This window comes from Ctenopharyngodon idella, chromosome 16, assembly GCF_019924925.1.
Source record: "Ctenopharyngodon idella isolate HZGC_01 chromosome 16, HZGC01, whole genome shotgun sequence".
Taxonomy (NCBI): domain Eukaryota; kingdom Metazoa; phylum Chordata; class Actinopteri; order Cypriniformes; family Xenocyprididae; genus Ctenopharyngodon; species Ctenopharyngodon idella.
This window is the reverse complement of record NC_067235.1, coordinates 28,541,423-28,569,038: the sequence shown is the minus strand read 5'-3', so window position 1 is coordinate 28,569,038 and position 27,616 is coordinate 28,541,423. Positions and strand designations below refer to the sequence as shown.

The 27,616-nt window shown below is 36.8% G+C and overlaps 1 protein-coding gene across 7 annotated transcripts in view; it reads left to right on the top strand.

Moving 5' to 3' along the window:
* oxr1a (oxidation resistance 1a) overlaps window positions 1-27,616 on the top strand; it is a 158,188-nt gene that overhangs the window by 79,356 nt on the left and 51,216 nt on the right. For 3 of the 7 annotated variants that reach the window (XM_051866234.1, XM_051866240.1, XM_051866233.1), the window contains one exon: window positions 26,840-26,922. In XM_051866234.1, coding sequence (XP_051722194.1) covers window positions 26,840-26,922 — 83 coding nt within the window. Of the gene's footprint in view, window positions 1-9,739; window positions 10,027-11,171; window positions 11,206-26,531; window positions 26,923-27,616 lie in introns of those variants that run through there. The other 4 variants (XM_051866235.1, XM_051866237.1, XM_051866238.1 and 1 more) reach the window with 4 other exon arrangements.

Here is a 27,616-nt window from a genome sequence, read left to right as displayed (position 1 = left end):
CCTTCTGAAAGGGAAAGCAATTAATTCCCCCTGCAGAGTTCAGGAGAAGATATCGACACAGCGGTTAGCATAAGATTGAATGTGTTTTGTTTACATCAGCCTGATCTCTGTGTTTCTCCCACAACATCCTGCTGGGTTATTACTTGACCACCCAAATGAGTGAAGCTTAGGCTTTATTGTTTTAATAAATTCAACAGATAAAAATGCTAGTGCATTTCCGACGATCTCCACTACTCCTAGTTTTAGTTATTTACATTTCCTCATAGATTTCTGGATATTTTTTAAATATATTTTTCAATAACATCCATAAAATATATATTTATAATAATATATTTTTAGATATATTTTGCATTTATTCAACATGTATTTTATGATTGGAAATGTATTTTCTTGCCCCTTGAAGTACATTTTGTAATATATTTTGCCATTTAAAAGGCACAATATGTAATTTTCACCACTAGAGGTCGCTTATTCAAAACAAAGGCGTAGCTTGATGACGCCGTGAATGATGAATCATGGGCGTTGTCGTCTTCAGCTCCACATCCAATGGAAATGAATCCGACGGACTCAGACAGAAATCATGTTCATGGATGAGCTAATGTATTAAAGTTTTACTAACGTTACGGTGGTATGAAGCAGGACGGGTCAAGAGCCGTGGGAGCGGGATGAGGCTGCTTGGGCAAATGCTAATGATAGACTATGTGACATGGTTGTGTATGATTTGCCAATAGGGTACAGCCTATACACTGGTCAAAATCGGGCCGACTCCCACACTTAAAAATTATTGGGAGGTCAGGAAGTGCTCATAACGTACCCAGCTCGGCTCGTAATTCCTCTCACACAGTGCAAACTCGTACGACAATCCTAAACTGTACACCCGACTTTAGGCTGTGATGTGGATCAGATCAGTGCAGTCGTGTGTTGTAAGTAAAGGCCTCGGCTCTCCTGTATATCTTCAGGAAGAGCAAGTAAGAGATGGAGACCATTTTCGAATCAAAATTTCATGCATATTACCATGATAACTGCGTATTTTGTTTCCAGGATGATGAGCCAAGAACGCAACTTTTCAGAATCTCGATGCTTTTCCCAGGGGGTTGGCTGTTTGTTCAGGTGTCCCACAATTCTAATGCCTCCTGTGGATTTTAAAGCTAAACCTCTTGTGCTCTGCAACCAGGACATATATGATGTAACCATATCAACTACAGGAAAAAAAAAAAAAACACAGCAGGATGGAAAAAATCCTGATGCCAAAATGAACACAATTCAGTATGACGAGAGGCTTATCCGCTAAAAATAGCTTTGTCTTCCTGATGCGATTTTCTTTCTTTGTGCAGGGATTTTTCCTTCACAAATGCCATCAGGAAATGCCTGGTGTTAAAGCTGCCTGCCATCCTCTTGTGTACGGGACTGAATGCATGTGACTGCCAGTGATACCTTCATTTTGTAGAGTCTAGTAGTGAATGATATGTTGACATGATGAGGTTCTCCCACATTGGGTCACCAGAGATATAGGTGGGAGATTTCTGTGAACTGAAAGGGTTAGTTCACCCAAAAATGTAAATTATCTCATTAATTACTCGCCCTCATATCATTCTACACCTGTAAGACCTTCGTTCATCTTCGGAACACAAATTAAGATATTTTTGATAAAATCCGATAGTTCAGTAAGGCCTGCATCACCAGCAATAACACTCCCTTTTTCAATGCACAGAAAGCTACTAAAGATGTATTTAAAACAGTTCATGTGACTACAGTGGTTCAACCTTAATATTATAAAGCGACTAGAATACTTTTTGTGCGCCAAAAATATCAAAATAGCGACTTTATTCAACAATATCTAGTGATGGGCGATTTCAAAACACTGCTTCATGAAGCAGCATGCGGTTGTCTCTCTTGAAACTCTGCAGTGTATACGTGGCTGTTGGTCCTCTAAGCAGCATGAAAAATAAAACTTTTATTCAAATTTTGAATAGACTATATACAGAAGGCGAGCAAAGAGCAATATAATGCTATAATGCTCATCGGTACAAAACGCGTTGTAAATATAAACTTTTGACGGTCTTCAGAGCGTGAACATAAATATGTAAGGTACCAAATGAAAGTACTTCGAAAATACATAACGAATTGAGTTGAAATATTCATGGCTATTAGACCCTCAGTCCGCTTGTGCCTATTGATTCCGGACACAATTTTTTTTGCAGGATTCTTTGAGAAATAAAAATAGATTAATATAAAGTTCAAAAGAACAGCATTTATTTGAAACTAGAATTTTTTGTAACAACCTAAAAGTCTTTACTGACCTTTTTGATCAATTTTATGCATCCTTGACAAATAAAAATATAAATTTTTTTCAAAAAATACAAATCACTCAGCCCGACCAAACAGAACTGCAAAAATAGTGATTGTTTGCAAACAGTTTTCTGCATGAAAGTTTTTGTTGGTTTCTATTCCAGTTGCAACACGCCTAAAAAATAGCCAAAAAAAGATTGAGAACCCCTGATCTAGCAAATAATTGGCTGAATCCAGCGATTGGTTGCTGTGATGACAGTTTACCAGTTGACTGGTTGCTGTGACAAGAGTCTAGCAGTTGATTGGTTGCCGTGGCAAGAGTCTAGCTGATGATTGGTTGCCGCGTGCGTCTATGCAGTCACTTGTGTCTGATGAATGCAGTGTGTAATTGCAGTCCCTGATTCTCACAGCAATGGCTGAATAACTGCTGAGGTCAATTGAGCAGAAAAGGTAAAATAGCCTCATTAAAAACTCTTCTGTCTGCTCCCACAGGAAGCCTCTCATGACTGCACATATTCAAACTAATAGACCTTTCTGAGCTTAGAACAGTGAGTAGGTGGTTTTTGGTTGAGGTTTAATGCCTTAGTTGAGGGACCGTTATACATTTGTGTCTTTAGTGAAATGATTAATTCTCTTGATATTTTACTAAGATGCCATTCAAGGCCAGACTGAGTCATTTGCATTTGTCTTGTGAATATTCATTTGTTTCTGTGCAGTTTGGACAGCATAATCATCTGTTAGATGGTGCTGTCATCTGAGCGAAGGAAAGCAGTACTTTTGTCTTTGAGACAATCATACACCTGACCAGCAGCAGATTATCCACCGGCATGAAAGCTTTACACCTTGTATGCTGTGCCTCAGGTGAAGTGTGTGATTTCTGCATCACTGACAACAACAAACTGTAGGCCATGGCAGTACTGCGAAAAAAAAAAAATGCCTTCATATTTTTTTAGCTTTGTGGTGATATTCAATATGTATCTCAATATGTATGTACAGTATTTGTGGTAAAATAAACAAAAGGATTTTTCCATCCTCTCAATCAGAGAAACCAAATTTTAGCCAAACAGATATTATTGCAAGTAAAATGCAATAAAATCCTTTGTTTTCCACACTTTTTTTCACGAAATGAACACAATATAGATTATTTAATTGTTATTTTTATTATTATTTTGCATTTTAACAGTTTTGATTTGTGATTTAAAACATTTTGAAACAAAACATTATGATGTAAAATTAATAAAAATATATTTAATATTCTGGACTATTTTTGTGTGACGTGGGCCCTGTTTACACTCATGCGTTTTCATTTTAAAATGAAAACAATCCTCGTCTACACTGGCATTTCCGTGCATGCATTTCAGAAATGATCTCAGTCTACACTACATGGCCGAAAACGCATGTCACATGACCATTCATGCACACAGGGCATGCGCGTACAAGTGTAAACAGTTGCCTCTTGCGCATGTAGGTAGCTGTAGTATTAAAAAAAAATGCAGAGTTTAACTGCACAATGGCTGCTAAAAAATGACAACAAAGCCAGCAAAGATTGCAGTTCAGTCTCCATGTTATTGGTTACACGGTCGTCAAGGATACGCAGAGCGAATGTGGGCAGCCACGCCATCATTTTCAAAAGTCTCCCTTTTCGTCCATTTATTACTGAAACGCAACCCCGATGTTTTCAAACTAAAATGGGGTCTGCAGCATTTTTGAAAGTCTCCGTTTTTGGGGCTCGAAAACGCCGACGTAGTGTAAACGACAGGCGTAACCGTAGCAAAACTAGTGCTAGTGTAACTAGTGTAAACGGGGCCTAAGCAAGTTAATTTATGTGCTCATACGAATGTACAACTTTGTACATGGTCAATTTTTTTTTGTGTTCACTGAAGCACAAAATGCTGTTTTCTCAAATCATACTGGATAATATGATCATTGGGTTACACTATATTTTTTTCCTTGAAAATGCAGTCTAATTATTGAATCTGAACTGATTCATTAAAATGAACCAAACTCTGTCCATTTTTGAGTTTTAAACCGAGACCTATTATAATATCTCTATCATAGTGCTCTCATATACACCAGGGAGCTGCACTGGGATAGGAGAAAACAATTTACTATCCAAAAAAATCCCAGAAGGAAATGAGAAATGTCTCAGGCATTGAACGTCATACATCCATACGCTGGTATTTTATCTCCGCATACACAATCTCTATACGATTCCTTCCTCTGCTCCACATTTTGTGTCATAAATAACATTTCACTTTATCTTTTATCACAAATACAGCTGTACGAGAGATGGTCTGTCTGCCGTAATCTGATTGTATTTAGTGCTCATTCATTACAGCAGCAGAGCTTCACTGCCTTCTCTATTAGCTGCATCTGCCCAGCCGGAGTGAGTTTTTGCTCCATTTGTGTCTGTCTAATTGGGCCTGTAAACTGTGAGGCTCAGGGTAATGTGCAGATGTTCATCCTTGTGTTGATGTGCTGTGTATGTGTGTGTGGTGTCTGGACACATTCATTGTGGAGATGGCTGTTCTGCTGGTGGTTTAGTAATGAGATCCATCTCGACTACAGGCAAAAAAGTTTCCAGGTACTTTTATCTATAGCATCTCTTCCAACCTGGTCTCACAGGAAAACGAAAACTATGTTGAGAGGTGGCAATTTTATATGAATTCGTTTGATGTGAATCATACAAAAATGTATATTAGAAAAAAATGTAAACCCCTAAACATACTGGTGTGTGTGTGTGTATGTATGTATATATATATATATATATATATATATATATATAAAATATTTAATTTATTATATAATATTTATAATATAATATTTATTAATTACATTTTGATCAATGTAAATAATTTATATATATATATGCAATCATGTTCTTATCATTTGTTTAAAAAATTATTTATTATTTAAAAATTTCCTATTAAACTTCTAACTCAGTGTTACATTGATTTGTATTGGAAATTTATTAAAATTAAAAAATAATGCAAAATAGAAGCATTTCCTAGACATTTTATTACAGAGTTTATGTTTACGTTTTTGGTCACAAATATGTGAAGAAACTTTGCAATTTTTTGCCTCATATTTTTGTTTTGGTGGGTTTATGTGGAAAGTATTCCACATATGTGGCAGCAAAAGCTGCTTCAATTCACAGGGCCCAGAACAAATTTTTTTTGATGGGCTCCTGAGGCCTAAATGATTAGGCTGTGCATAGAGGACCTTAGAAGACTCCCTGACAAAAGCAGTTTGAAGATGTTTGTTTCTTGAATGTTTGTATGCTTTTGCACGTCTCTTACATCAGCGAAGGTTAGAGTGTTCTTGCAATTTAATTTAAGCCTTATGTTACAGCTCCTAATGAAGTTACTGTCAGATTGGCAAGTATCTCCATTTAATTTACTCATCAAAGGCAATTTTTCTTGCATTTGGTGCCGGGCGAGTGTTAATTTTAGACACTTGTTGACTGTATTCAATAATTAGGGAGCTATAAAATGTTACCGGTTACAGTGATGAGGCACACATGCGTGTGTGTGTGTGTGTGTGTGTGTGTGTGTGTGTGTGTGTGTGTGTGTGTGTGTGTGTGTGTGTGCGTGTGCAGTATCTCACAGAAGTGAGTACACCCCTCACATTTTTGTAAATATTTTATCTTTTCATGTGACAACACTGAAGAAATGACACTTTGCTACAATGTAAAGTAGTGAGTGTACAGCTTGTATCACAGTGTAAATTTGCTGTCCCCTCAAAATAACTCAACACACAGCCATTAATGTCTAAACCGCTGGCCACAAAAGTGAGTACACCCCTAAGTGAAAATGTCCAAATTGGGCCCAATTAGCCATTTTCTCTCCCCGGTGTCATGTGACTCATTAGTGTTACAGTGTTACAAGGTCTCAGGTGTGAATGGGGAGCAGGTGTGTTAAATTTGGTGTTATCGCTCTCACTCTTTCATACTGGTCACTGGAAGTTCAACATGGCACCTCATGGCAAAGAACTCTCTGAGGATCTGAAAAAGTTCAGAATTGTTGCTCTTGTTGTGACTTCTGTGAGATACTGTATATACACACTCACTGGCCACTTTATTACGTACACTTTGCTAGTACCAGGTTGGACCCCCTTTTGCCTTCAGAACTGCCTTAATTCTTCGTGGCATAGATTCAACAAGGTGCTGGAAACATTCCTCAGTGATTTTGGTCTATATTGACATGATCACATCACGCAGTTTCTGCAGATTTGTCAGATGTGAATCTCCCGTTCCACCACATCCCAAAGGTGCTCTATTGGATTGAGATCTGGTGACTGGAGGCCATTTCAGTATAGTGAACTCATTGTCATGTTCAAGAACCCAGTTTCAGATGATTTGGACTTTGTGACATGGTGCGTTATCCTGCTGGAAGTAGCCATCAGAAGATGAGAACACTGGTCATAAAGGAATGGATATGGTCAGCAACAATACTCAGGTAGGCAGGATGCTCAATTGGCACTAAGGGGCCCAAAATGTGCCAAGAAAATATTTCCCACACCATTACACCACCACCAGCCTGAACCGCTGATACAAGGTAGGATGGATCCATGCATATGGAAAAATCCCGCCTCATTCTCATTTGGAACCTTTGATAAATCACTATAAATATATAATGGAGAACAAAGGAACTAATTCAGTGTGCTCCTTATTATTTCCCCAGACTCTCTTCCATTCTGGAAATTGAAATAGAAGGCGTCCATTGAACATTGTGCGCAATGAGAGGGGAATATTGGATGGGAGGGAAGCCCTGCTTTAATCTCCCTCAACTAATAGAGCTTATTTTATTTCTCGTCTGTGAAATGAGAATGATGGATCTTTCATAAGGCCAATGAAATTAAACTGTCCTTTAATTACAGCTGAGCTTGTGGAGAATATCGAATCAATAATATGTTTCTGTATCTGTGTTGAGTCCAGGACAGAAAGGTTTGGGACACCCTTAACCTCTCATTATTTAAGAAATCATTTAATGACATGCTTTTTTTTGAACTGCCGTGCAATTACAGCACAACAACCCTGCTGGAAAATCCTGCTAAAACCAGCATAAGCTGGTCAGGCTGGTTTTAGCTGGTCTCCCAGCCTGGCCATAGCTGGTTTTAGAGGGGTTTTGGTTAGCTAGGAGACTGGGAAGCTGGGAGACCAGCTTAAACCAGCTGAACACCAGCTAACCCAGGCTGGAAGACCAGCGGGAAATTCGTGGGAAATTTGAGCATGCAGCCGTTCGTCTTTTCATCATTACATCATGTCTGTTTACATAAAGAAGGAGTCCCAGCTAGTTGGCTATATCGCATGTGGAGGATGCTACAGGCGGCCTTTTCTCACAGCAGCTGGAATAATTAAATTTATCATTTTGATGGTGGACTGTAATCCAGAAAGCTCCAAATGACCTTCAGTGACAACTGGAGATTCACCCGTAGTCAAAAGCAAAAGACTTCGGACTGTGGAGTGGCTACAGAAATTGAAATCTACAGGTAACGCTAATACACACTAAATACACATAGTCAAGCAATGCTGATGTTGTCAACATTAACAATTTGAGAACAAAGTATAACAGCAATGCACGGTTTGATATGATATGAGCTAAGCGATCGTTAGATTTAATCACCATTAGTAAAGCAATTTATTGTAATGCTTTTTTTCTCAGTTGGTCAGAACAAAAGTGGCAGATTTGTTACTTGTACAGATTACATTTTCCGATGAAAATTCTTATTTTGGTTATACTTCCAAGATGTAGAATCTGTGATTCACCGGTGTGGTGACTGACAGCAAACATTAGATTGAGGAGCCATGCCGATGCACAACCCACGTAAAGATGATAATTCTGCAAACAACTGCAATTGCAGGTTTCAAACAGAGATGGCGACAAAGAGACAAAACGTACGGACTGCAGCTTTAAGTAAATAAAGAATTTTCATTTTGGGCAATGTAGTTAATGTTCACTATAACTGTTAAACTGTTTTAAGTAATTGAAATAAAGCTAAAATAAAATATAATTAATAAGCTACATGAAAAATTTCAAAAATTTAACTGAAATTTAGATATGTTGCTTTGGCAACTAACTGAAATACGATTAAGTACTACAATTACAAAAACTAAAATTTAAATAAAAATCAACTAAAGCTAGACAAGAGCACATTATTAAAAACTAAACGGAAAACTGAATGGTTCAAAATATAAATACATTCATCTAAAATAACACTGATAGGGTGAATTACTCCACAGTTCCTGCACTAAAATGACCAATAAGAGCAATGATAAAACACCAGGTCATCCATCGGATGCACCTTCGTTGTGCTGTTTTCATCTTAACACAGCTGTTTTGGCAGGGCGTCTGGACTTTCAGGCTTCAGTGTCACTCATATGATAACTTTCAGCTGTTTACAATGGGCAATGGGCTTTCGGGAAGTCTTTTATGTTGTTTCTAATTCAGCTGAACATGGCACAAATCTAGCAGTGTGCAATATTATGGCTGACCAGCAGAGGGGGTTTCACTCATGTACTTTTTTGGGATTTTGGGATCTGTGTAAATTTGGCCTGAGAGGCACATTTCATTTGTCACCCCTTGGGATGTAATTAACTTGATGAATTAAAAAGACACTGAACAATCTTTGCAATTAGCAGTGGCTTTCATTTCATCAGATGAGCTGTATATAGATGTTGTTGGGGAGGTGGAGATACTGATAGTTTTCCCTGCAAGCTGTTTTCATCAAGTTAAAATATAATTGTGACTCTGCATTATTACAGCATGTTTGCCTAATTTACCCCCTCTGAATTCAAGGTTTACTGTTATTTTGGCATGTTAAGATAGGCGATCATGTATAGCGGTGTGTCATGCTGTGACAAAAATTGCGGGCTAAAACACAAGATACTGCTTCAAAATAGAATTTAAATTAAAGTAATTTTTTCGATGATCTCAATTTTTTTGGAACCTCACTTGAATGGTAGTATGATACTCAATTATTTGTATATTCAAATAAGATTTATTTTACAGTGTATTTTACATGGTAGCTACTTCAAACAATTAACTTCAAAGACTACAATATTAGTGTCCACTGTATTAAAATATTACCTGGTCAACCATGTACAATTGGGCAACGTATATTATGTTGTTTTGTACCGTGTGTAGGCTAATGTATGTTGTAGTTTATATTGCGTTGTTTTTGTTGTTTGGGAGCAATTTATAAACATAAAAATCCTCGTAATACTGGCCAATAAACATAATTGGATAAACTCAAAGAGTGAATTTGCTGTTACCTTCAAACTGTGCGTTATTTTTCAAATAAATGTTCCGTTAATTTTTCACTGTACTTCTACTGACGCGACGCGCCTATCGCGCTTAAACCCTGACGTCACAGCCAGTCGACCAATCAAAGTCTTTGTTTCGTCAGCATTCCATCAGAGAATGCGCGTTCTGGTAGCGTCGCGTCACGTTGCTCGCGCAACTAACGTCTAAAAAGTTGAGCAGCTGCTGTCAGTTTCAGTTCCTGATTCTGTCCTCATGTTTCCACTGTCAGCTCTGGGCAGATAACTCGTTGTTATTGCGTTGTTTTTATTGCTTTTTAAATGTTTTGGGGAAGATCTGAAAATGGATTATATTCAGTCATTCAGAGACGCGATCGCTGGTAAAATCTGGCCTGTTACCGTGAGGGAAGTTCACTTTAAAGACTATTCTGATGCCGAAACACCAACGGAGAACGCGCATGAAACACACTCTGCAGGTATTAGTTTTGTGTTCTTCTCAAAAGTTTTACAAACTGGTTGAAACGCAGTTGTTGTGCGCCTGTAAACATTGACAGCGCAACATGGCTGCAGTACTACAGTGAGTTATTTATTAAGGGAGTCCTTGCATGTCAGCTGCCCTCCTGTGCATTTGCATTGGATTTGACTTTTGAACTTTTGCAAGGAAGAATTCATGTTCCCGATCTTACAATACACGTACATGTATTTGGTATTGTACAGTTTATTGCTGCATTGTTGTTCAGGTTTTGTTTGCTCAGACTCTGACATATTCAGAGTTCCTGTGGTCATATAAAACCAAAGTAACTGGAAGTTCTCTAATTAATATGTTTGTCTTATATAACATGAACTAACAATTAACAATATGGTAACACTTTAGTATGAGGAACACATATTCACTATTAACTACGACTTTTCCCTCAATTAACTCCTAATTTACTGCTTTTTAATAGTGAGTAAGACAGTTGTTAAGTTTAGGAATTGGGTAGGATTAAGAATGTACAATAAGGCCATGCAGAATAAGGCATTAATATGTGCTTAATAAGTACTAATAAACAGCCAATATTCTAGCAATATGCATCTAATAAGCAACTGGTTAAAAGACCCTAAAATAAGGTGTTACCAAACATTTATTAATCTCTATTGGTGTTAATATTTACTAATACATTTTTAAGATCAAAAGTTGTAGTTAACATTAGTTAATGCACTGTGAACTAACATGAACATTTTTAAGTAACATTAACAAAGGTTAATAAACGCTGTAAAAAATATATATATATTGCTCACTGTTAGTTAATGCATTGTTAATGCATTAGAATGTTAACAAATGAGACCTTATTTGTCACCGAAATTCATTTTTAATGTTTCATGGATAATAGACAGTCATACAGATTTGGAATAACATTTAAGATTAATTAATTTTCATTGTTTTTTTTTTAAGGCAATGAAAATCCATTGGTCAAAAACTGTGGGAACTCTGCATATGGTATCAGCACTGATAGGTTCAGACGTCTCCTCCCTAAAAAATAGTTTGTGTATACATGTCTGAATTGCACTATATCAACAGCGCGCTCAGTGTTCTGTATTCCTGTCAGTGTGGGCTGTGAGTCAGGTTAATTGCAGGGACTAATTAGGCCAGAGGATGGCTGGGAGGCCTGATGGTATGTGCTGTATGGCAGTATGATTATTTTAAAAGTTTTTAAAAGAAGTCTCTTGTGCTTACCAATGCATACATACAGTAATATTGTGAAATATTAGTACAATTTAACATAGTTTTCTATTTTAAGATATTTTGAAATGTCATTTATTCCTGTGATGACAAAGCTGAATTTTCATCATTTCAGAATTTTCATCATTGCACCATCATCATTTTCATCATTATTACTCCAGTCTTCAGTGGCACATGATCCTCAAGAAATTCAAGAACATTTCTATCTATTTTTTCAGTGTTGTGCTGCTTAATATTTTTGTGGAATTCATGATATATCTTTTTCAGGGTTCTTTGGTGAATAGAAAGTTCAAAAGAACAGCGTTTATGTAACGATGTTAAAGTCTTTACCGTCAGTTTTGATCAATCTAACATGCTGAATAAAAGTATTAATTTTTTTTTTTTTTTTTTTAAATTAGTGACCCCAAATTTTTGAACGGTAGTGTATATATTAATATACACATTTTTATTGAATTTCTAGAACTATCTTGTCTTATATATAATGTTACAGTACACTGACATAAGATTCAGGGCTCCAGACTAACTTTTTTTACTAGGAGCACTGTACACCCTTAGTGAAAATTTTAGGAGCACAAGCAGAAAATTTAGCGGCATATCTTAAATCGACCTGCTACGCAATTATTCACATTTAGAGTTTTGAAGTGCTGGAAAAAGTTGTGAAACACTTGAAAGTACTTGAAAAGTGCTTGAATTTTACTCTCAAAAGGTTGCACGAACCCTGAAATTAATAATGTAAAAACATTTGACTATTTCTGCCACAATACCATGGTTACAGTTAGCATTACTACATTAAATCCATGGTGAATGTTGGTGATTTGTGGACCGCAAAGCCTTCTATAACTTGTTAGTTCATGGCGCAATGTTTCTCCTGGTTTCCAGACCTTCCACGTCAGCGCTATTTAATCTGGCTTTAGATAACAGAGAATTCTGTGGCATATTCAAATGCTTTCTCACTGGATCTTCCAGTGCTGTGTAGTAACAGTGTCATGTGATCAGCCTGTAAGTACCTGTTCTGAGCTTGCGCTGCATTGTCTTTTAAAGGGGTCATATAATGCCACTTTTACAAGATGTAAAATAAGTCTCTGATGTCCCCAGAGTGTGTATGTGAAGTTTTAGCTCAAAATACCCCACAGATCATTTTTATAGCATGTTAAATTTGTCACTTTTTGAGGGTGCATTGAACTTTGAGCATCGTAACTTTGCAGATGTTGTTTATGCTCTAACAGCAACATTACACACTAACTAAAGTTAAAAAAGTGAAATCATAATCAACCACCACTTTAATGGTCCGAGTCGTTTCGTTCCACTTTTGTTTAGTTTGCCATTTGATGTTTCTCATATGCAACAGAAATGGCAGCTCTTATCAGTTGTTTCACCAGTGCGACCTCTAACAAAATTTAGTCACACTGGCAGGAAAAAAAATGGTTGCAGTCTGGAGCTGCTGTGAAATTGGCAAAGTCCAGGAAATAGTATTGCACCATCGGTTGGCCACAACCTTCAGTTAGACACATAAAAGGATAACTGCTGCAAACAATATTGATGTTCTTCCTATTTGACACTTATCAAAGCAGTGCAATACTGATAGCACCATGTAAGCCTATTTGGATAAATGGATTAAAAACAAAGAGGTAAAAACAAATTTAGCTTGTCCTTGCGTAAAGAGTACCTGACTGTAGGAAATCACATTTCTGCATTGCTTAACACTTAAAATGAAGCAGTGCTCAAGTACAGTGGGGTTCAACAAATGCTTCTATTTTGCTTTTTTTATTTTTTTATTTAATGCATATATTTTTATTATTAATTATAAGACAAGTATTTATTAACCTGAAATGCTCAGTGTTGGAATTTCAGAAGTCATTTAATTTGTAAATCTACATGCAATCCCAAAACAATGAAATAATGGCACACTGTTTTCTGAAGCGCCTCTGGCCCCTCATTACGAGAAAGGAACCGGTCTAAAGAATGAGTGGGCCGCACTGATGCCGTGCTGGAAGCGCAGGGAATCCATTAGCATACATCTGCACTGGCTTTAGACGGACGTGGGAGGCACAAGACGCGTCCTGCTTTTCTCTAGATCACCCCCAAAGATGAATGGGGTGTGTGGGTGTATTTTCATTACTGACTAATTCCTTGGTGCATTAGGCAGTACTGTGTTGTGCCAACCCAAGAGGTCATGTGTGGATGCCAAAACAGGTAGAACTGAAGCTAGCATTGCATGACTGCTGTGTGCTGGCCAAGCGCTTTATCTGTAAAACTACCCAACTACCTGTGTTAGGGCTAGAGTGGTATCAAAATCTTATATAGGTATGATAATTGTACATATTTTATTAATAGTTTTATTAAAATAGCATTTTTAGCGATTTTTAATAATTATATAATAATCATATCTTTTAATTTATGATATGAAATAAATATATATATATATATAGAACGGTCATTAAACTGACTAGAAACTACCTGTGCATATAATGGTTTTAATGCACACCTTCCAGCCAATCAGAATCAAGTATTCAAACAGACCATAGTATGTGTGTGTATATATGACTAAAATGTGTCCTAATGACTATTTTACATATATAAAATGTATTAAATTCATAGGCTACATTTTAATTTGCATTTAGTAAATTTAAATATCTTTAATAAATATAATACATTAACAAATATAAATTAACTATAAAATAAAAATGAATGTTGTATTATATATTATATAACCATGTCGAAATGCATATTTTAATAATCCAGTGAATTAAATTCTAACAATGAATCAATAACAAATGAAAGGTACATCATCTCATTTGATTATTTTTTCTTTTGTTTGGAACTTGGATGCGAACCCAAAGGAAAATGAAACATTAGCATTGACTCCATGGACGTTACCTTTGAACTTCATTGATTGCTTGAAAGCGTTGCGGTCCCAGTGGTGTTTATTTTGCTCTCGTCTAGACTAAATGCTAAAGTAGCAGGATGGTTGACGCTCAGCGGATCAAACTTTGCCCTCTATTCAATAACCTTTTCAATTCTGACTAAGCATCCAGGCCCAGTGTGCGTCAAAGGCCGAGGGAGCCGTTTACCTGCAGCACAGCAGCTGATCTTTCAACTCCAGCCTCCGTCCGGGTCTTTTTTTTCCCTTGACCCGCATTATTTATCCTGCTTTCCCGATGGTGATATGGATTTAGCACTAAGGTGCAGTGAGATGAAGAATAGTTAAAGCATCACTGCTGAAGGGAAGTGTTGAGCTAGACGCTATGTTTCATCCCAGTGTGCTCTTTAGTCATGCCAATAAATTTAAAGAAGACTCATTCTTTATTTGTGCCTCGTGTGTCATAGGTCATGTCTTAAAATCATGCATCTCCCATAAGAAAATCTGGATCACAATGGGTATGTTTCAAATAATGTACTATCATTCAGTTTTTATAGTGTGCTGAAGTGTGCTATATATATATATATATATACCATATTTATAGTGTTTATAGTGTCGCTTGTTTGTGTGAAGTAAGCATTTGTTGTGTGATTGTTTTTGTGAGGTTAATCTAGGGCTGCACGATTGACTGAAGTCGCAATTTGGCTTAGTGCGAATTTTAAAATGCAAAATTCACTGAAATCAGAGCGGATCGATCGGTTTGTAGTAAATGCTGCTCCATGTTTCTGCTGGTGGGTGCCCAAACTCCATACTCGTCTCTAAAGAAATTTGAAGTAAACATATGCAAATCCATAAGATTTTCTCCAGTTTAGAGAACTGTACAGGAGTTTTTTTTTTCCTCCCAGTGGATGCATAAGATTTCCTGACAAAAGTTAAGAAATTACAGTCATATATTTTTTCATAATAATTTAATACTTCATAATAAAACTTTAGACCTTTCTAATGATAAATAGAAAAATGAAGCAGCATTTTCAAGTGCTCAACCAAAGTGGATGGATGTTGTTTGGATATAATGAACGCAAATATTTTAACAATATATATATATATATTTATATTATACTAATATGCTTATATATATTAGACTTTTATTATTTAAGTGTCATTTTATTATATATTATAGTAAAGTATTATATATGTGCTATTTAACTGAGCTGTCTATGCTTTTTACTTGTGTTGCTTTTTATCTGCTAAAGGACTGATGGTGAAATTTGCCTTTTGGCTCGGGTGCATTTACATTAATTTAAATGTTAAATAATGCACATACATACATAGACACACAAAATGTTTCCCTGAATTTTTTTTTTTTTTGCAGTGGCTCATTTAAATGAACCATCCGATTCATGCTACACAAAGTTACGTTAAAACTAGCTAAACTGAAGCTGAGCAATAAAGAACATCATCGTATGGTGTTTTATTTTTTTTAAATACTATGCTAGATATACTATATTATACAGTACTCAAGTGCTTCAAACAAAGCCGTAGCTTGTTTTCAGGTGTTTTAGTGTCATCTTCCTTGACAGAATACTTTAAATATTAATTATTCTTTCAACAAATATCTCATTGTTCAATTCATTATTCAACCTTCCTACCAAACCGGTGTATCTTCAGCGTTTCTCAGGCGCTCATATTAAGAGCAGAGTTGAACTTGCGACAGCAGAATAGACTTTAGCCACTGCTTTATTTGATTTGCAAACTAAATAGTGCTCACTAAAGCAATAACCGAGTGGATGGAAGGATCTTGCTGCGATTAGTCACCCTGGAGTGAGTGCTAATGAGAGACTCTGGTGCGGGTGACACACACAGAGCTACTGACAGGATCGGGGTTTGATTAATTGACCTGGGGTGGGTGTTAATGAGGGAAAGGAACAGGCCGTGTGGAGTTCAACATCTCCCCTGACACAGCATTCAAACTGCAGTCCCAGCAAACACACACACACACACACACACACACCAGCTACTGTGACAGTCTGGGCCGTGACTGCCGGAGTGTTTGAGCTGTTCGGTTCAGTGAGCAACTTTGCCATGTTTTTCCCATGGCTGTTACTTCTCCCTTTGCTAAAGGGATCATATGGTGAAACAGGATTCTCATTGTACTTTTGACGTAAAACAGTCTGATGTAGCATGCAGACATTATTCTAATGAAACTAAGTTAAAACTAAGCTGCAATAACATCTGATTCAGGAATATATATTTATACAATACATAAATAAATAATTAAATATACATTTATACAGGCCTATATATATACTGTATCAATTTATTTTTTATTTTATATTCTTTGTAAGCTGGATTCAAAATGAATCTGGCTTAGAAATAATGCACCCACAGTCCGAGGGCCCTATCATACACCCGGCGCAATGCGGCGCCAGGCGCATCGCAGGTGTTTTTTGCAAGTTTCAGCCTGACACAGTTATCATTTTCACATCCTGTGCCACGTTGTTTAAAGGGTTAGTTCACCCAGAAATGAAAATTCTGTCATTAATTACTCACCCTCATGCTGTTCCACATCCGTAAGACCTTTGTTCATCTTCGGAACACAAATTAAGATATTTTTGTTGAAATCCGATGGCTCAGTGAGGCCTGCATAGCCAGCATTTCCTCTCTCAAGATCCATTAATGTACTAAAAACATATTTAAATCAGTTCACGTGAGTACAGTGGTTCAAAATTAATATTATAAATCGACGAGTCAATGGCACAATATTTGTTTTGTTATTTATAGAGCACGTTAGTAATATGCACCTATATGTGGGTGCACAACGTGTGTACACTCTGCTTATTACACACATAGGGATGCGCAGCAGCACACAAACATGCCAAATATTAAAAAAATAATAGGATTACAATGTAAAAAATTATTATTGTGTGCATAAAGATGAAAATGCTTTGGTGGAATATGGCTTTTCCCGTAGATGGTCTGCTCGTGCGCGCGGTTAAAGAGAAGCGTTCGGTTTTTACGCTTGCAAATTCCGCCATGTAAATAGCGACTCCGCCAAGGCACGAGCGCAACTCGCTTTTAAAGGGAATGGGAGATGAGACTTGACTTGCTTGTTATGCCCAAAACACACCCATTACTCATTAAGAGAATAGGGACAACCCTTTTAGATCATGCGCCAGGTGCGTCGACCATTTTTCCCGTCCTTAAACTAGCAAAAGTGGATTCGGACACGCCCTAAGCGCACTTGCGCCATGCGCTTTAGACTATGCGCTTAGATTGTTAAAATAGGGCCCTGAATGTTAAAGGGGACCTTTTTTGCCCCTTTTAACAGCTCACACTTCGGTTGCTCAACAACAACAAAGCTGGAGAATCTCATGCAGCCAAAATGACAATTGTTGATTGCCTTACATTGTTCAAACCGGAGTCGAACACTGATGGAGAGACTCAGGAAGAAGTTACAACTTTTAGAATGCAACTGGATTTTTCTGAATGGTTAGTGGTTAAATTTATGTAGTTGCTGTGGAGTTGATTCAACTCATCGACTAGCATGTGCCGTCATGTTAATCTTTTGTGCAAATTCAGCATTGAATTGACCCTCTTTTGTGAAGCAGTCCGGCATAAAATGACGGCATGGCAGCAACACTCTACTACAACTCTTCCTCTTCTCTAAAATTGTTGCATGTTCCCGGGGGCAGGGTTTATGTAAATTTTGGGGTTTGTGATGTCACCAACCCGGGAAGAAGCTCATTGTAGTCCCTACCAGCCATTTGTTGTAGTCCTTAAAAAGTGATTTCTGTAAAAAGAAAATATTTCGCTTTGCATTGAACTTTGCGCATTGTAACTTTGCAGATGTTGTTTATGCTCAAACAGCAACATTACACATTAACTAAAGTTAAAAAAGTGAAATCATTATCAAGAACCCCTTTAACAGTAACAGTGGTTATATACATATACTGTAGAAGTCTTAAAATAAATTAAATATGGTCATTAAAAACTAAATTATGACTTTTTTCCTCCAAAAACAACCTCTAAAAGTACTGAATAAATCCACTAAAAACAAGAAAATAAGAATCAATTTGTTCAGTGATGAAATGAAAAGCATGTGTGTGTGCCAACTTTTCCTCACAGTCATGAGAAAGTGTTGTCTCTGTTGCACATAGTGATTGCACAAAAGATTCTTTTCCTGTTTAACATTTGATATAGATATTATCATTAGCATTAGACAGAAATCAGATTAGTCTAATGCTGTGATTATATTACACAATGTGTGTTTAGATGCCACTGTTTTGGACACACTTTAATAACATGTTGCTTTTACATGCACTACGTAATGAGCTTCGTCTTAGCATTACTGTGAAAAGTAATGTTAGCATTAATCGTCTTAGCATTAATGTGAAAAGTAACGTCTTAGCGTCTTAGCATTACTGTGAAAAACGAATGAGAACCTGAGACTGAGTCATATGAGCAAAAGCATTAAACATCATGCTAATTTATTACATGCATGTACTTTACAGTCAGAAACGCGTGTTATATAGCTCATAATAGGCTGGACAGTGTGACGGTTGATGGTATCACTATACACAGAAGAGCTCTTTCATGCCTGGAGTCGACATAGTTTCTAGAATCTGTGTTCATTCTGTATCTGGATGTCAAACACAGCTTTACTTCAAGAGTCTGTCAAGTATCTAGTGTTATATAAGTCGAGTCATCCTCTGCAGCGAACACTGTCACGCGATTGTATTTATTTATATATTTATGTTTGTTTGTCTCTTTATCGGTAAAGATGTTTTGTTTAGTACAGGTCTCTGTTGGCGTATAAGGAATATAACCAAAAAAATAAAAATACTGCCATTATTTACTCACCCTCCTGTCCTTCCAAAGTGCTTTTTTGTTTTCTCCTTTTGTGTTTGGAAAAAGTAACTGCATACATTTGGAAAGACATGATGGTGAGTAAATAATAGAATGCAGAATGCTAATTTTTTGGGTGAACTATCCTTTTAAGACTGATGTTGGAATAGTGAATCAGATTGTTTGCTCATTGTTGTTAAAATAACACAGTTTTGCACAGCAAATGACAAAGCCTCCCCACAGCCATAGTCATCTCATTCCAGCACTTTGTGTGTGTGTGTGTGTGTGTGTGTGTGTGTACCACCTGCTTATTATGATGGGGCACTTGTTTCCAGCACCATTCTGAGCAGTAAATGAGAGCGGTCTAAGAATAACATCCGCCGGGCCATTGCAGCTGCTGCTAACACAAGCCTGGTTGTTTTCTCTGTCACGCTGAAGTTGGTCGCATGCGTTCTGCGTCCTTGTGTGACAACAACACTCAAATAAAGAACACACAACAAATAAATAAAAACGGGCATTTTATTTAAACGTGCTATTTGCTAGCTATTATTATTTTTGCTCATATTTAGGGTTACGAATCTTTAACTCTATATATTAAACATTGGTAACTCAGCATGCAGTTTGATACTTCACAGACATGAATGATACGTTAAATCATGCAGCGTGAAAGATGCTTGGGACAGTTGATGGTATTGGGATAAATATATGGGTCATTGACGAATAAGGTTTTTAAAAGTGTCAAAAAATACAATGGAGATATAATTCATTTTGAAGTTTTATTAAGTGTTTACCATGAGATTATGTGGTTTTTATAATCAATTAACACTTCTTTTGTCATTTATTGCAAGATGGACAAAATTTGTCACCAATAAAAAGTCATTCGGTTTAACCAAAATTTCGGTTTTACTGAATGACACTTTTGGTTATACCGAATGACGATATTTTCAAACAATGCTAACAGGCTAATATCTAGCTAGCTAGCTAGCTAGTTAGCTTTCTAGCTAGCTAGCAAAAGGACAATCAAACATTTTATGTTTAGTAAAAGTTTTTAAAATATTGCAACATTTTCCATGTTTTATAGCGGTTGTACCGAATTACCTGATATTTCAGTGAAAACGGGAATTTTTCCAATAGTTAAGAGAGAGTTAGTTGCTTTGCTTCACGACCGTGTGGTCTTTTGCATGTGTCTGAATGATGTCATATCCTGTCACATGATATTGACCGCATGACTTGATCCAAAATGGTCCCTTTATACTGGTTCCTCCGAATTATATTGATGAAATACATTTTTCCGGACATTCTTTCTCATAACAAAGCAACGACTTCTACACATAATTTTAATACCATTTTGCAGTATGTTGATATATGATGTTAGAAATCATGCCAGAATAAAAAACATACATTTTTTACATTTTAAGATATTTGAATCACAAATGAAGTGGCTGTATTGACCTTTGGACGGTTAAACCGAATGACCTTTTGACTCTCCAAAATCTTTAAAATATCTTTATATGTAGCAAAATATAATTAAAACCTTTTGGATTCAATAAAAGAAATCAAGTTGTACTACCTTTCATACTTTGGATGTCATATCTTTGTTTTTTATTATTATTAAGGCCTTTGGACAAAAAAATGACCCATGTATATATATATAATGCGTGTGTGTGTGTGTGTGTGATGGTGAAGATGAATTCATATTTTCGTGTAAACCATAATACATTTTTTCAGGATTCTTTGATGAATAGAAAGTACAAAAAAAATGCATTTATATTTTTGTAACACTATAAAAGTCTTTACTGTCACTTTTGATCATATTAATGCTTCCTTGAAAAAAAAAAAAAAAGTATTCATTTCTTTCAAAAAATAAAAAATACATTAATTCATTTGTATTGTTGTATTAAACATTATGGTAAATAAATTTAAAAAGGAAATAAATTAAAAATAATTTAATTTACAATTATAATTGGATCATTATGAGCCATATTGTGATTCTATGCTAAGGCCTTCTGTTACATGTACAAACATCAGTCTTAGGTATAAGCTATTATGTTTATATGAAACCAAAAATCACTGATAACAGATCCTCAAGATTGGGTTAATGTTTGTATAACAGCTGCGGACCATTAGAGCTGCTTTGTTTGAGAGCTTTTATTGCTTAAAATCACAAGACTGAGGTACTTGTGTGTGCTTTGTTTAATGATGTACATTTAGTATTACATTTAGAGACAAAATAAGGAAAATGTTACAAATGTATCTGATGAATAATATTACTTCCTTTTTTTCCACTGAAAGGAAAAAAGAGAACAGCATGTGGCCTTGTCCTATATTTCCCACCTGTGTTATGTGACCATTGAACACTACTTCTCATTAGCAGTGGCCTTTATATTTAGAGCACAAAATGCTAGACATTGAGCCACAGCAATGGCTCCAAATGGTTCCAAATAGGGATGCTCATAATTAACTGGTTAACCAACAGAAAGAATTATGACCGATTAATACTACCGGTTAAATAGTTTAAAACGGCACAAATCCAAATGTTTCCATATTCGCGCTTTATTTGGATGCTAAACTGTTATTTACTATGTAAAATAAATTAATTGCCGAGTCCACGATTGGCTTGGGTATGCAGAGCATTCGCAGCTTATATGGACCGCATGCCACTGCTGTATTTTATTTTGACAATAAACAGGCTGCAATGTCAAGTTAGCAATGTTAGAGCTGATATGTGTGCGTGCGATCTCTTGACTATTTTACCGATGTCTTCACTACTTCTCTGGACCTTGAATGTGGTAATATCGTTGCTTTCTATGGGAGATAAAAAACCTCACAGATTTCATCAAAAATATCTTCATTTGTGTTCCGAAGATGAACCAAGGTCTTGCGGTTTAGAACACGAGGGTGAGTAATTAATGACAGAAATTTCCTTTTTTGGGTGAACTAACCCTTTAAAATACTCCGTCATTTATGATAAGAGTAAGACATCATTCGAAACTGTAAAGGGTTTACTTTTATTTGTGTACACTCACAATATAAGCAAAACATTGTACTTTTGTAAAAATAAAGAATGTAAAACTAAACGCCATTTTGTTATTTTTAATGGGTCACACAGACAGTTATCCATTCTAAATTAATTAAATTCTAATTTAACATAATCTTCTCAGTTAACGGTTAATGATCGGTTAACAAGCTACGGTTATAGGTTTTTGAAGAAGAAGAAAAAAGAACATCCTAGTTCCAAAACATAGTGAGCTGCCTACATAGGCAGCATTATAAGACATCATAGATGCAAAGGCTGTTCCAAAAGTGCTATTTAATTGCTGCTGCCTAATTAGAGTGTTCCAAATCAGTGACACATAAGGTTTCATTTGAGCTAGGATGCTGCCTATGCAGACAGCAATGCAGCTAACTAGGTTTTGGAACAGACTCAGTGTGTCATGGGCACTGAGTACAAATGAACATTTATTCAAGAGATTTGTCACATTTTGTTGATAGAGAGCAGCTCTGGATGGACACTGGCTGCACACAGAATGTTCCAGAACCAGAGAGACGATGGATTTGGTGTCTCTCAGACACACATTGGGCTCTTTGTTTTGTTTCGATGTGGCAGCTCTTATCTCAGCGTGTGAAAAGCCTGTTTCAGGCGATACACACACATGTGAGGGTTCAATTCCATACAATTTTGCTGCTTTTCATGGAACTTATCTCTACTGTGTGTTTGCTCACTGAGTCTCTGACTCATGCCTCGGTCAATGCTGTTGTTCTGGAATACATACCATCTTTTTGCTATTTACTTTTGGGAGTTGTAGTAAATATTCTAATATTAATTAAAACCCCAAATCCTCTGTTAATAATGTCAATTGAGTCCTCAAATCTAGAATGAATTCATGCAAATATTTTAGATTCAAATGAACAGATTTTGTTTTTGTAATGTTTTTATACATGGGAATCAGAACATTATCCTTTGAAACAGCTTTGATTTTTCTATGAAATATATTTATTCTTTTTTTGCCCATGCAAAACTCGTTACCATGATTTTACAGATTTGTGGATGGTTGCCAGAGCGTTGCTAAATGGTTGCTATTGTGTTCTTCGTGTTTTTAGCATGTTACTAAGCAGTCTTATGGTATTCTTAGCGGTTGCTAAGTAGATGCTGTCTCAAGTCAAAACAGTTTTTTTATTTTGTGTGTTGTATGTATAAATGTTGTGTGATGTTATTTCCATTAGAGGTGCATCAATTTTTGGTCAAGATCTTGTATTGACAATGCAAGAGGTGAGCACTCTGTAAAGTCTCCTCCAGCACATCCCAAAGACTTACAATGAATTTAAGGTCTGGACTCAGAGATGCCAATTCATGTGTGAAAATGATTCTTCATGCTCCCTCTCAACCATTCTTTTACAATTTGAGCTTTTACAATCTTGGCTTTGTCATCCTGGAATATGGAATATGGCTATAATCCTACATCGTCTTCCTACATGGTTAAGAAATGAAAAGCTACACACTCCATCAGTTAGGGTTAACTGTTGCCAAACATATAACATGCTAGAAACATAATAATCAATAATGATCCAGTCATAGACTCTTAAGTATTTGCCCTATTTAAATTCAAACAGCAATATATATATATATATTTTTTTTTTTTTGGCTGGGTATATTCTTACCTATAAACTAATTAAATATATACGGTAGGGATGTAACGGTATTATCAATATCGTGGTATCGTGATAGCAAAATTGCCTCGATATTATCAAGGTCACATGACTGTATGGAACGATACGTTTTCTGGGCAAAAAGCATAGGTTTTTTATTCCAGCCCGGTTCCGAAAACGGTTCTGGTGTGATGGGTGGGCGAACTGCGAGGAGCGTATCTCACGGCTTGCGCTAGATATCAATGCAGAGAGAGAGAGAGAGAGAGAGTGTGCGAGAGAGAGAGGTGTACAAAGGCAAGCTGCACGATTAATCTTTAAAAGATTGCGTTCTCGATTTCATCACCCACAAGATTTAATTCCTAAATGACCACGATTCACCCATGTATATTAAACCTTTGACAAAAATAAAACCGCGACATTCAAATCTGCATTCCCGCTGCCGTTGATCTAAAGAGAGAGTTATCATGTTTAGATATAAACAGCTTCACAAACAATCTTGTCAGTCACACAGTATCATTTCTGTTGCAAATATCATTTCTGTTCCAGTTATCACAGAAGCGTACAAAAGTGTTTTATTCAGATACGCCAATGTCTACTTCACTGATCAAAATAGAATAAATCACCTTTTGAAAGCGCTTCTAATAAGCACTGTATCGATTGCATTGTTACGCCACTAGGTGGCAACGAATTGCTGTTAAAAATGTATCTGTCACTGAATCATTCTTTTAGAAACAAGTGAAGTCTTTATGAATCCAACTTACAAAAATATTGTTTCATCTGTCTGGATCTTACATGTGTGTTCAAGCATCTTATTTGTGTTGAATTTGTGGTAACACTTTACTATAATGTTCATTTGTTAACATTAGTTAATGTATTAACTAACAAGAACTAACCATGAGCAATACATTTGTTAGGCTGCTGTATTTGTTTATCTTTGTTAATGTTAGTTAATAAAAATACAGCTGTTCATAGTTTGTTCATTTTACTTCATAGTGCATTAACTAATGTTAAAACTCTTGAGAATGTTAGAAAAAATAATAGATGTTTGGACCTTTGTCAAGGTCCAGCTGGTGCAATTATTTTATTTTATGAAAGGGAGTAAAAGGTCATTTGACCCATCTCATACTATACCTCATACCTCTAAGCAACAGTTATGATTAAAGGATAAAGAAAAGAGGACAGGATATGACATGGTTAATTTGTACATCATTGTAATGTTCAATGTAATGTTTCCAAGTCTTCATTTGTGTTTTTTTTTTTTTGTTTGTTTTTTTTTTATATCGCATTAAATATCGGATCGTGGACTTTATATCGAGGTATTTTCGTATCGTGAGATTTTGATATCGTTACATCCCTAATATATGTACATAACTACATTTTACTTTATTTATTATTATTTTAATAAAAGGAAGAACCCTTCAGTTATGTTTTGCCCAGACTTCCTGATTCATTTTAAAATGTCAACACAGGAAAGAAAATGGCTTTCAGTTTCCATCCCATCCCAAATTCCTAAGCCTAATTAAGAGCAATAATAATAGTACTGTTTGCTGTATAGTAGTTTGTCTTTGCATGTGGGAATCTCAAAATAGTTTTTGAAGCTTTATAAATATTATGACAATGTAATAAAACTTGCAAAGGCCTTTCTGAGTAATAAAACTCTATTTTAGAGGCCCTCTATGAGGCCTCTCATTCAGAGACATATACTGTAAATAAAGAGAGATCAGCCACTGTCGCTGTTTATCAGGTTATACTCTCAAACAGAGGCCTGAAAGCGCTGGATAAAAGATCAGTGTTCGGATCGGCGCTTGCGCTGGCCTGGTTTCTTTCGCTGCCGTCTCTTTGGTGTGAGTACAGAAATAGCAGGAACGACTATGACTCATGACTGCACAGCCGAGCGTCTCTCTGTCACACTGTCACAAGTGCAGAACCTGTTAGACGACGGATTCTGGAGTTAATGTGGAGACGGCCTGACCGCCTAAAGCAAAGTGAACATGTTGGGGGCTTGCTAACATTGCTGTGATAACTTTGAAAATTACACATGCACACAGAAACACACACACATGATACTACATACTTACACATTAGCTGGAGGAGTCGTCACATGTTTCATAGCCTAAACATTAGCTACTTTTTTAAGTAATGTATGTATTTGTTTATTTGTGTGTTCGTGCTGTCAATCAATTGCAAAAAAATTAACTAATTGCACTTTTTTTCTGTAATTAATCGTGATTAAAATCTTTTGAGTCTTTAATATTTTTATATTGTAATAATTTCACAATTACTCTCCAAATTAATATAGAAACGACTTAAAGACAGTATATTTTAAATATTTTTTTAATGGCATCTTTTTATGAATGAAGGCCAGTATCACTGATACTAATACTGGTACCGATGTATCTAATGGCACTTTTCCACTGCGTGGAACGGCTCGGTTCGGTTCAGCACGGCTCGGCTCGCTTACTTTCGGTTTGCTTTTCCACTGCAGTTTAGTACCGCTTCAAAGTGGGTGGGATTATAGGCTGATCGTTATAGTTGCGCTGCCTTTACTGCCGTGGATCCGCTCCTCGGCTACCAATGAGTCTGCACCTCATCTACTGAACACTATACAGCCATTTCTTTTTTCAAGTTGCGTGCGACAGTCGTTTAAAGCAAGTCGTTTAAAAAAAAACCTCTAAAAGTTAAGGACATCAAAATGAACCATATTTGTGGTGTGCAATTTGAAATCCCAGATTAACTAATGCCAGTATTGAATTGAATTGAATCAGTGCCAATACATAACATAGCTCTATTAGGTTTACATAAGCATTAAAATTCACTTCAAAGACACAAAGAATCACAGAACAAAACAAATGTGATAATGTCAGGTAGCAGCACTACATCTCTCTGTCTCTTTCTCTCTTTCATAGAGGTCAGGGTGGTCTCTGTCTGTTACGGTGTTTGCAGCAGCGGGAGGCATTGCAAGGTGAAGATACATCGGCTGTCATTGTGCTGAGCGAGAAAGAAAGAGAGAGAGACAGTGGGGAAAGGAGGGAGGTAGACAGGGAGTCGAGAGAGAGAGAGAGAAGCTGCGTTCTCTGGCTCACCGGAATCGCTCGTTCACACTCGCTGTTGACGGATGAGCCGTCGGTCGAGGCTGAGAGCTCGGCAGCTTGTGTCAAGCTGAGGGGAGAGCGGAACATGAACATAATGAGAACCTTCCCTCGCTTGCTTTCAGATACCGGGCAGAAGAAGACACCGGAGAAGAAGGATGGAAGGCGGATGTCGTTCCAGAGACCGAAGGGCACCATCGAGTATTCCGTAAGTGATCAACCCCTTTCCTCTTTATTTCTGTGCATGTGCTTTGTGTTTTGTAGGGTCGTATCTCGCGGATATCGTCCCTGCTCTGTTTACTCTGAGGATTTTTCCACATGTACCTGTGAGATTTCTGTGAGAGTTTGCACGAGGTCCAAAGGGATGATTTGAGACAGAGCGTGTTTTCATCAGCGTTTAGTATGGAGCGGGTGCATGAAGCCGTGCGAATGTTTACATCAGCCTGTTTATTTTCACCGGTCTGCATGCGAATGTCCTCTACGCTTATCAACATGCATTCCAGCAGAGTATTGGTGAATGACCTTCCTTCCTGCGTTTGCATTTCTATTGATTTGACGTGCGTGTGTGCTGAGAGTGAGAGAGACTGTGTGAGCTTCGATTGTCTATCTTAACAGCTTGTTGTGTTCTTGAAATGACCCTCAAATTCCAGCTGCGGGCAGAGCGCTTCTCGTCTCTCTCCCTAGTAACAGAGGAGCGTGTGGGTTGAGCCGAGCTCTGGAGTTCTGCCTGGAAGTGGAGAGACAGAGGAGAGGAAACTGCTGGCGGCTAGAGCTGTCATTTAGCCAGAAGATTGGAATCATATCTCTTTTCCACCAAAAATGGTGCTGGTGCTGGTGCTCGGCCGGGGAATCTGATAACGTCTATCAGAAACGGCCCACATTTCCACTTGCTTAGACAAACT